This window comes from Atta colombica, unplaced genomic scaffold, assembly GCF_001594045.1.
Source record: "Atta colombica isolate Treedump-2 unplaced genomic scaffold, Acol1.0 scaffold12, whole genome shotgun sequence".
In the NCBI taxonomy this organism is placed as follows: domain Eukaryota; kingdom Metazoa; phylum Arthropoda; class Insecta; order Hymenoptera; family Formicidae; genus Atta; species Atta colombica.
In genome coordinates, this window is record NW_017259206.1 from 1,533,907 (window position 1) to 1,545,522 (window position 11,616).

Below are 11,616 nucleotides of genomic sequence, written 5' to 3' on the forward strand. Positions count from 1 at the left end.
TATATATATATATATATAAAACAAGAATGTGTCGTATTGAATAATAAGAATTATTATTAATTTTCTTCTTCAAAATTATCAAATTCTCAATCATATCTCAATAATAACTGAATCGATACAGTTGCAATCGATATGACATTCCGTTGATTCCATATCGTTTCTATACTGTTCCGACTATGATTCTAGTGGTTCAAATACAGTAGAGAAATTTCTTACGAGATGAAATGCTAGTGGACTCATTTCTAGTAAGAATCCATTCGCTTCAATTCCGTATACTTAAGGTGAAATCACATGGGAATCAACATGCGGGATAGAGAATGTATGATTCGAACAGCTAATCAGCGCTTTTCCGCATTTTTTTATCTCATGTCTTTCCCACGATTGGCCCACACATCCTCTGTTCCTCATGTTGCTTCTCGTACCGTGTAATTTCATTCTTATGGTTTCTGCACACTGGACGCGAAAACGTTTGCCGCGCGGCAAAATGTGATGCGGCGATAGCCAATAAGCTTCTAATGTGTTCATTGGTTATCGCGTCTCATTTTGCCGCGCGGCAAGTGTTTCTGCGTCTAGTATGTAGAAACCAATACTCTTTGAACGAATACATCCCAAATGCATAGATCCATAAGCATGACTGAGCGCTCAGTGAGCTCTTGCATCTGATTGGCATATTCCATTCTAAAAATGAAGACCAAACAAATACAAGAACTCATTGAGCGTCAATGGCCTAGTTTCCATCGAGAGTTTAATCCGGATAGAATCAACCAATAAGAACCAACTAATTATAGTTGAGCATTCCCCTGTCATTCGACTGTAACAGGGAAGTACTCAACTGTAGTTGGTTGGTTTTTACATTCTGATTCGGATTAAACTCTCGGTGAAAACTAGGCCAGTGAACGTTGTGCTTCTGGATACATTTATAGGATGTGTGACGATTTGGTGTGTGTGTGTGTGTGTGTATGTGGTGTGTGTGCGTGCGTATAATTGGATATGTGTGTATAATTGGGTATGTGTGTGTACAATTGGGTATGTGTGTGTATAATTGGGTATGTGTGTGTATAATTGGGTATGTGTGTGTATAATTGGGTATGTGTGTGTATAATTGGGTATGTGTGTGTATAATTGGGTATGTGTGTGTGGGGCGGCCGGCACGGGTGAAGGCTGTCGCTGTCGGCCGCAGCACAAATTTTGTAACGGTTACTCGCGAAGCAACTTAAAAACTGTCCGAATAGACCGAACGATGAGCACGATCGGGAGATGATGCTGGGCACGTCTTGCCAATTGGAAACGTCTAACGGTAGTAAGAAGTAGTAAGAAATCGTCTTCACTTTGCGCTTTTAGTCACTTGATGATGAGAGAAGCAGAGAAAAGGAGATGGTTGCCCATTATCAAAATTTGATAATGGGCAACTCGGCTTCACCTCAATCACGATATTGAGGATTGCGAGTTTTGACTATCGTAAATCGCGATGTCGACCGTGAAGATCCACCGATCTTCCGTGTCAGTTGAGATCTGTGCGTCATTGTTGTCGCAAGCTAATTCTGGTGTGTCGTTTTGACATTAGATTGTTGTATCTAGTATCGAGGACCGGTATTTACATTCTCCATTAAATTGCTCCAGAATATAATTGTATCGAAGTGTTTAACTGAAATCTTATTGTTATTTGAGAGAAATGTCGAATATTGCATAAATTAATGTTAATGTATATATATATATATATATGTTTCATCTACATTAAAAAATTTTTTTATGGATGTGTATAAATTGTGTAAATATTTTTAATATAAGATGATGTACTTGATTTAATATTGATGTGTAAATAAATAAATTTTTAATTTCGAAGTCATGCATTGATGTTATTTATTGTTCAGATCTTGAGTGGAGCACTTTAATGGAGGTCCATCATGAGCCGATTGAAAAGAACTATCAGTTGCTTGAAGAGATTGGCAAGTGAGTGCACTGTTACTTTTGTACAGTAATTGATGATTTTGTAGTGAAATTTTTGTAAGTTTCAATGATTTTTACAATTTTGTGAAATACAGAGGTCAATTTGCTATTGTACGAAAATGTCAGGAAATAAAAACTGGAGCGCTGTATGCTGCAAAAATTATGAGAAAGAGACGAGTTGCCAGAGGTGTAGCCGCTGCTGACATTGGTAATATTTTTTTAATTATAATATATTGCAAATACTTTTATTTTTAGAATACTATAATAGAGTAATTTTTTTTTCAGCACGAGAAGCTGGTCTTTTAGCTCGCTTAAAGCATCCTAATATTGTTTCCTTATATAAGGTAATAGATACAGGAACAACAGTGGTATTGCTCTTGGAATTGATTACAGGAGGAGAGTTATTTCATTGGACTCCATCCAGTGAAACAGAAGCTGTTCATGTGGTATGTAAATACATAACAATTGGTAAATATCCTAAGAATAATTTATTCATATCCTTTCCAAGGTGCGCCAAGTTTTAATGGCACTTAGTCATTTACATTCCTACCAAGTTGCTCATCTGGATATTAAGCCTGAGAATATTCTACTGTCGACACCACCACCGATGCCTAGCATTAAGCTAATAGGTAATGTCTACAGCGCTTTGTGTTAAAGTCGTCAAAATTTTAATACAAACAACTGTTCTGTAGATTTAGGTCTATCGCATCGACTAGTACCTGGTTCGGAACACAGAGCACTATTTGGCACACCTGAATTTGTGGCACCGGAAATTGTAAATTATGAACCACTTAGCTTGGGAACTGATCTTTGGGCTGTTGGTGTATTAACATATATTCTTCTGAGCGGAGCTTCGCCATTTTTAGGTGAAGATAAGCAAGAGACATATGCAAACGTTGCTGCTTGCCAATACCAATTTGATAATGAGTATTTCAGTAATGTGTCTGAGATTGCCAAAGACTTTATACGATCCTTGTTGATCAAGGATCCGAAGTAAGTTGCAGGATAGTTATGAATTTATTACTAATTAAATCGGAAAAAAAAATTATTTTTTTATTTTAGGAAAAGGGGAAATGCTGAATCGTGCCTTAAACATCCTTGGATTCTCACGGTGTGTTCCTGAAAAAAAAAATGACTCATATTGTCCGATAACATAGCGATTTATTTCTGTTTTAATGTATTATTATGTATTGATTTTATGCATTTTTTTGACCAATGTGTCTTGATATGACATTGATTTGTACAGTTATATCGTATATTACATAATATACGAATTTTTTTTATATGCAATATATGTTAATATGTCAAAAAGCAGTACGCAAATTTTTCTTTATTACATATATACCTTGGTTATTAGAAACTACAATAATTCTTTAATTTCATTCATGTTACGCAACACGAGAAAGAGATAAAATATTTTATAATTTCAAAGAAATTGAATTACAATTGTATCAAGTTGGTAAAAATTTTCTTCTCTTTCACACAGGAATCTGAAACTCCTCAAGGTCTCGGTGGAGCAATAATCAATGCCGTGAAGCGAGGCTGTATTGAGGCTGTCTCTCGGTTACTGAGACAAGGTGCTCTATTAAACATGAAAGACTCTGTAAGACACTTTTTATTCATTTTGCTAATAATACATACATTTGCTAATAATACATATAATTCGTGGATAAAATATAATTGCTTGTTCCAGAAAGAAGATACTCTTTTGCATATAGCTTGTGAGGCTGGTGACGAAGGAATGACAACTTTTCTAATAGAGACTGGAATTGATTTAGACACTTCAAACAAACAAGGTCTCACGGCGTTACATGTAGCTGCTCGATACGGGCATATTAATCTGGTCAGACATTTGTGCCTTGCTGGTTGTGACGTCGATAAAACGAATCGGGGGATCCGGGCAGACGTCACGGCGATTAAGTATGGACATCCGGATATCGCAAGTTTATTAGATAAGTTGAGAAATGTAAGTTATATATTCGAAGATATGCAATGTTTTTTACATTTGGAAGAATCATGCAATAATCGAATCTTGTTTTAAATTATTTTTAGCCGAATCAGCGTGAAAATTACATTTGTCAGCTGCAACCGACACGCAGACCAATAGATCGACTGCACATAAGACTACTCGGTCACTGTGCCTCTGGAAAAACATCATTAATTAATTCTTTAAAATCTGGAATATTTAGTTTCGGCTTCTTTCGGAGATCGAGAAGTCAGAATTATAGTGCGAAGGTAGGTACATGCGATAAAGATGCACGATATGATTAACGAATAAATAATAAAAATTATATTGTGTACGATATGTAGCGAGAACCAAGTATCGAACTCGATGTGACGAGTAAACATGGTTCTCTCAGCTTTGAGTATAGCGACAGTGAATATGAAGGTACTCAGGGAGTAGAATGGAGTCGCGGTAACGTAGGTAAATTATATTCAATAATTTTTAATTTAATATGAATATATAAACTTATGACTATAGTATAAATTAAAAATTTATATGTTTAGATATTTATATAATACTGCAATAGATTGATATTTATATTACAATGGATTATTTTATAGAAAGATATTATAGAACATATTTAATTAATCAGGTGGCGAATGTGTTTTTTGGGAGTTATGCGGACGCGAAGAATTTCTGGCGTCTTATCACCATGTACTTACGTTCCAGCAACCAGCAGTGCATCTTATTACGGTCAGTTTGAGAGAACCGCTAACTGTTCAACTTCAGCAAATAAAATTCTGGCTGCAATTTATTTTGGACCGTATTAATCCGAGTAACATTGGTAAGATATTGTGTGTCGCGTGTCAAATCTTTTTTATATTATAATTAATTTATTTTTGTTGAAAATTTTGATTTTTAAATCTTGATTTTTGTTTTTTTATTAAAGGCTTTGGCGGCAAGTGCAACGACATAAAAGTAATTTTAGTCGGCACTTACGCGCCGGAACCTTTAGCCCCGAATTCTAACGGCGGCAATCTGCTTGCACCACTCTTGCCATTATTAAAAGACTTTACATCGATTTTGGGGAAGGAACCTCAAATGGTAGCACTGGATGCAACTAATTCTTCTAGTCCTGGCCTGAAACTCCTTAGATCTTATTTAAATAATACAAGGATGGAATTTTTCAAGGTGACACGATTTATATTCTCTGTAAAATTATACATTTATCATACTTCATCTATAATATTAGAAGAGATGTTATCTCATCACTCACTTATCTATGCAGAAATTAAGATTACAGAACAATCTCGAATTCGGCAAATTTTTTTAATGAGAATTAATAATCTCTTCTGATTTTACATCTTTACCATCAAATATTAAACATATATCTTTAATCCACTCCAAAATATATATCAGTAAATGCATGATATCAGTATGCTTGATTCTAAATATGTGCGAGCAGAACCGTTTGATTCTGCAGCCTGTTAATACAAGCAATTGTGACTAACGCAACCTTGTGTAAATAATCACATTTTCACAGGAAATTGTACCAATTTGTACAGCATGTAATAAATGTGCGCATTAACCCTTTGTGAAACGGTTCTGGTCAATAATGGGTTATCTCATTACGCTGTTTGTATAATTCATTCATTAATCTCGAAATTCACAGTGTCAATATAATGTCAAATCAGACATTGACTCTCAATAGAGGCAATGCGACAATTTCTATAATCACTTATATGATTTTCCTCCGACATCCATGATGCATGGTTGATTTGATATATGTACAAATAATTGAAAGCATTGAAAGTACTTTCTGTGTCTCGTAACTTTCGACGACATTCGATTATTTGCAATGTTTGATTGATTGAGCGCACCATTTTCAATAAAAAGATCCGATATCATGTCATATATACATATATATATATATATATACATATATATATCACGTTGAATCAAATTTATTAAGAACATATGTTTTAGTTGCTGGTTATTTGGCCATTAATGTTTATTAACAAGCCTTAATGCATGCGATGCATGATGTAGGATGGACCGGAAGTTGCAGAAAGTATTCTCCGACGTGACGCGCCGCGTGCTGCGGCTACGTACGTGCCCCTGGCGAATCTTGATAAACAGGTCGAAATACTTTTCTCAATTTCTTTAAAATAATTCTGAATGATGTGTGTATAAACTGACTGAAATTGTACTTTAGTTCAATAGTTGCACTAATGCTTTCTCCCATGTATACATACATGCACTATATATCTATTTAAAAAAAAAATAAAAGAGATTCTTTCTCTTGTATATATTTTCTGCATCAATGTGATACCGGGATAAAGGCAGAATTCTCTGTTATTATAAATGTTAATCATGTATTATAGAGCACCTTAGTGTGGACTGGTCTCGCCGAAGCATGGAAATCGTATGTGCAGTCATTGGAAGTGCCTCCGTTAATGCTCACTCAGGAAGAATTTTTGAACGAGGTTCGAAAAATCAATCCTTTAGTTTGTTTGGAACATTGCAGACATCTCGGATTACAGTTACAGGTTTATAATTTATTAACTTCAGTTAATTTAATTTACATTGTTCTTTTTCTCTAACGATTATGTATATATTAAATTAGAATTTAGGGGAATGTGTTCTTCTACCTGGAAATCTGATAGTACTCAATCCCGAATGGTTTTGGCAAGACGTGCTAAATTGGCAATTAAGTCCTGATCAAAGAGGACGATTGGGCGGTCGAACTACCGGCGTTTATACTTTAGAAGATTTTCAAGCGCGATGTCCATGCCCCGCCGCTCAAGCTTTACAAGCTTTACAAGCAGTCAATTTATGCATTCCGGTATGTTTTAAGAAACTTTATCAATCATTTGATTATTACTTAATTATTAAATTTTAGTGCGAGGTGGATGATGATGAAGTGGAATACGAGATACCGTGTTTAAACCTTGTAGAGCGTCTGCCAGGTTTATGGGAACCGTGGAAACCATGTTCCAATGCGTTACCTCACGCTGGTTTACGCCTTTGTCCAGAAGAAGCGCCTTTGTATCATTTGACTGCTATATTTATGCATTTACAGGTAATTAATATTTATAATAAAGAAAATATAATAATAGAATATTACTAAAACATTAAAATTGATATAGGCGCAACTGAGAAAAATTACTCAAACATGGGATCCATCGAATTCAGATCTATATCAGTGGTGGCGAGGATCAAAACTGTGTTTGGGGCCTTGCGAGAGTATAATCACTTTTGAGGAGGAAGAACACAGTTGCGTGGAAATTCAAGTTCGCGGTCCACGTGGTTCTAGTGCACAGTGTTTTGCTCTTCTCAGCGTGATCCTGGACGCGATGGATACGACTATCGAATTAATTGCGCCCGGAATGTTACTTGAGAGACATTGGTTGAGTCCAAGCCAACTTCGAGAATATGAAGAGGTAAATAAAAATTAAAGTATATTTAAATGGTTGTATTATAAAATTGAAAGATTGAAATTGTATGCGTTTAAAAATAATATCAATACATTTGCAGGTAATTCATTCTTGGGCACCAGCTACTGTCACATCGGCTTTAATCGACAAAGGCCTTGAAGAGGCGACTCTTAAGAATCCTCTAAACGATCAACAAGAAACTGTATGGGAGATAGTAAGTTGCGGGCTGCCATTAATGGAAAATTGCATTCCCGGATCGAAGCAACCTGTAAAATATATAAAACCTGCTGTGCAACGGCGATTGGCGCAGATGCTAGATCCTCCTGATCATCATGGAAGAGATTGGTGTTTACTCGCCGTGAGACTCGGTTTGGGAGATCGTGTCGCCCAACTGGATAGCACAGTAGACAGTCCAACTTTGAGGTAAGAGCTTGTTTTTGAAGCGTATCAATTGCGTTATAACGTAACTGAAATATTTCGAAATTTCATATTTGACCCACAGGCTATTGAAGTGCGCGGGTGCAGAATGCACTGTCGGTTCGTTGGTGCAACAATTACGAGCGCTCGATCGCGAAGACGCTGTGCATTTGTTGCTCACGTATACGCCAATCTATGTGCTATTGATGTCCATCGACTCAGAGACAGAGTCTAATCTTTCCAGATGACGCATTCATCAATGGCGCATTAGTACCTTCTAGGTGTTCTTTTTTCTGATATGCCGCGTTCAATGGATAGTATTGTCTTTCTATTTCCGCCCAATGTAAATTGTACGTTAATTTGTTAAGTACGTGTATGTTCTTATATGTAACTTTAATGATCGATCGCATTGCATTTCGAATTGAGCGATATAAGAGATTTGACATATTTTGTACATTGTTTTATATTCTTTCTTTTTCTTTATTTTTTTACTTTGTATTTACTAGCCGATATATATTTATTAAATTGTATTACATTGGTATGATTATTGTAAACGAAAATTTCTTCTTATGCTTTTTAATTTGTATTACTATGCAAAAATTTATATTATACTTATTTTTATTTCTTGATAAGAGTTGTGCTGTGGTTAACATTATATTAATAAGTATTGTGTTGTTGTTTGCATTTTTTTCGTTATACGGAGCTGGGAAATGATGCATTTACATATTATAATATGCGATATGATCGTATTTGATATCGATATTGTTTCGAGCGCTTTTCTTGATATGCCGATATGATCTTGATATATATACATATATACATGTATTACATCTTGCCAAACTCTATGTCAATATGCACCACTTTTTCAATACTTCGGAATATTTATCGAGTATATATATATATATATATATGCGCAAAAAGAGTGAAACAACCATTTGCACAGTCTACTATTACTTTTGGATATATCTTGTCTGTGGTTCATTCGATGGTTGAGTGCATATTTCTACTGAACTGTAGTCGACATCTACTGTGTGCCATATGCAACAATTATAAAAGTATATTCGGAAACAGAGAAACTAAAAAGTGTAACAGTTAAACGAATTTCCTTTGTAACATGACTGAATTATATTACTTTTTATTGTAAGCTACATTTACAATTATGAAAGTCTGCTTATCTGTATACATGTAAATTGATCAGAAAAATCAATTTCACATACGCATAACAACTAAGAAGTATGATTAACAGTAAAAACATTCGCATCGAAACATCTGTAGAGCTTCATTCGCATAGTTTTTTCATCACATGCAGTATTTTATAATAGCTTAAGTTGAATAAGTTACATGTTATAATCTGAGACTGTTATAAAAATAAATTAGTGAAATTATATTAAATATCTTTCGCTAGATTTAATTGTCTTATTTATTATTATACCATTTTCATAAAATTTCATTTTTTATAGACTTATATTTAATTTGTCTTTATATTTGCTAATTTCGAGTTGCTAGATTCATAAAATAAGTTTCATCCCCTTGATTCAATTCTTTAAATTTCTCAATCTATTTCCTAGGCATACGATTTTTTTCACAGTTTCGTAAAGTCCCTTTTCAGCAGACAGCACAAAGTTTTAATCTGATCCCAAATGTCGGAGCTATATGTTTTATTAGTGTGATTTCATCGAAAGCTCCCGCGCGTGACACCAACCCGTTCGATAGGCAAGGCTTTGATTAGCGGGAAGATTCGAATGGGTCCACGCCGATTGACATTTGAATGACTCTTAATGTCGATTGCGGCTATCATTGTGACAATAGGATCGGTCAGGCTGTTTACTATGAGGTGTTGATTACGTGATCGGCAGAAAACAGGAATGAGATTCTTTTTGAGGGCCGAGAATAGCATGGGAACGAGTGGATATCGCGTTTCGTAATCGCAACCGCGGTGACGACGGCGGAGGGTAAGTTTCGGGACGATAGCCAAAATCCCCAAGCAATTATAGAATTGGATTGGATCGGGGAGTTCGGGAAGGTGGTCGGCATCGTCGCCGAAATCGGTTTCGTTTTATTTTAGCTTAGCTGTCGAAGGCATCCGGTTGTGCATTCTCCCCGCGGATCATCGTCACGATCACAGTAAGTGTCCTCTTTAATAGGAATTCCTCTGCTCATCCAGTATCACCGCGTGAAATTTATATTAAACGGGAGATGATTAATAGAGTATATGTAAATACATTGAGCGTTGAATGACGGGGTGAAATCTCACGGCGAGTAACATCGAAGTTCTTGTGATTGTACCACTCTTGTCGTCCTTCTTTTAATCACTATATTTAAGGTACAGATTTTGCTCACTGCGAATAATTAAGATATTTGTTTAGAATCAATTAAAACATTCATATTTTAATTATATAGAAAGAACGGTAGCTGAAGTAGCTAAAAATTTATAAATTTTTGACAAATTTGAAAATAATTTTGTTGAACTATCAAAGTAATCATATAAGATTAGTTGCTAGATTGTCAAAACTTGTTGCAGCATTGTTCCTGCTTGAATTTCCTCCATAATTTTATTTGGATGGCCCAACAAAATTTTCAGATCTGTATATGTACTTAAATTTTTAAATACTTCGACAAAATCGTTCTTTTTATGTAAGTGCGCAATTTATGAATTTTATCTGCTTTGCTCGCGCATTTGTTAGCGTAATTTTCATCTTTCATATTCATCATCTAAAATTGCACTTTAGCTTTACGAGATAAATGTGATATCCAGAATAACTGATAAGGAGAAAGCCCAAAATCGCGCATTACGATGGAGGCAATCAAGAAGAAAATTGCGGCGCTGAAGCTTGAGATGGATGCCGCAAATGAAAAGGTCGAAGTCAATGAGACGAAAGCGAAACAGGAGAATATAAGAGCAGACAGGCTGAACGATGACCTCGGCGATCTACAAAAGCGATTGTCGCAATTGGAACGAGATTATACTGTCACTAAAGCTAACTTAGAGCAATCTACTGCCGATCTAGAACAGTGCGAGAAATCTTGGTCTAAAGTATGTAATGATTAATATGAATAGATTTTCTAAGATCTTCCATAAAGCGAATTTCTTTTTTATAAACTTGTGAATTTTTACAATTTTCTAAGATAATACGTCCTATTGAATCTCAACTAATGAAGCTATTATAAGAAGCTTTCAAAGAAGCTGTAATCAGTATTTTAAATTCCAATACACACGTATTTAAAGAATCTTTTATCACATATCAATTAATCGTATTGTACAGGCTGAACAAGATCGTACCGTTTTAACGAAGAAAGTGCAAGAGATCGAAGCGAGTTTGACTAAAAAGGAGGAACTACGTCTTTCTGCTACGTTAAAACTGGCACGTGCGACCGAACTTGCAGACGACGCACAGAGGTTTATAAATTCATTGTCATCAGATTTTCATGTTTTATTCAGCCAAAACTGGTCGAATGACATTGATTGATTATATAGTGCTATGGAAGTTAATTGAAGTCGATTTGACTAATTTCTTAATTATTTCTACGGGGTATAAATGTTATGCATATACATAAAATAAATAGATAAATTATATAAAACAGAATTCGACAAAGCAATAATACTGTATCTTTTTTTATATACAGAATGTGTAACGTTTTGGCAGACAGGAGTCGTTTGGACGAGGAACGTATGGAGAAGTTAATGTCGGAATTAAAGGATGCTAGATTAATCGCCGAAGACGCTGATGCGAAATCTGATGAAATAGCCAAGAAATTGCAATTTGTGGAGGAAGAATTAGAAGCTGCTGAAGAAAGAGTGAAGACTAGTGAGGCGTATGTATAATAATTGTATAATATACACATATATATATATATATATAAAACATAGAT

At 35.1% G+C, this 11,616-nt stretch overlaps 2 protein-coding genes across 5 annotated transcripts in view; both read left to right on the top strand.

Annotated features, from left to right (window-relative positions):
- The first annotated feature begins 1,154 nt into the window (after positions 1-1,154).
- On the top strand, positions 1,155-8,142 carry LOC108694311 (death-associated protein kinase 1-like). Of its 2 annotated transcripts, none has more exons than XM_018203724.1 (19): positions 1,155-1,310; positions 1,872-1,950; positions 2,043-2,155; positions 2,233-2,393; positions 2,456-2,576; positions 2,640-2,940; positions 3,010-3,058; positions 3,434-3,550; positions 3,641-3,913; positions 4,000-4,182; positions 4,258-4,372; positions 4,545-4,736; positions 4,842-5,083; positions 6,277-6,441; positions 6,519-6,737; positions 6,795-6,974; positions 7,042-7,335; positions 7,430-7,752; positions 7,832-8,142. In XM_018203724.1, the coding sequence occupies exons 2-19, from the start codon at positions 1,892-1,894 to the stop codon at positions 7,992-7,994; spliced, it is 3,270 nt and encodes a 1,089-aa protein (XP_018059213.1). In that variant the 5' UTR covers positions 1,155-1,310; positions 1,872-1,891; the 3' UTR covers positions 7,995-8,142. The 2 variants fall into 2 exon arrangements, with proteins under 2 accessions (XP_018059213.1, XP_018059212.1); XM_018203723.1 differs by having other exon boundaries at positions 1,155-1,297.
- Positions 8,143-9,796: 1,654 nt separating this feature from the next.
- The window catches only part of LOC108694299 (tropomyosin-2-like), a 2,870-nt gene continuing 1,050 nt past the window's right edge, over positions 9,797-11,616 (top strand). Inside the window, exons 1-4 of one of the 3 annotated variants that reach the window (XM_018203701.1) lie at positions 9,797-9,870; positions 10,502-10,780; positions 11,010-11,143; positions 11,371-11,559. In XM_018203701.1, coding sequence (XP_018059190.1) covers positions 10,541-10,780; positions 11,010-11,143; positions 11,371-11,559 — 563 coding nt within the window. In that variant the 5' untranslated portion in view covers positions 9,797-9,870; positions 10,502-10,540. Of the gene's footprint in view, positions 9,871-10,034; positions 10,070-10,475; positions 10,781-11,009; positions 11,144-11,370; positions 11,560-11,616 lie in introns of those variants that run through there. The other 2 variants (XM_018203702.1, XM_018203703.1) reach the window with 2 other exon arrangements.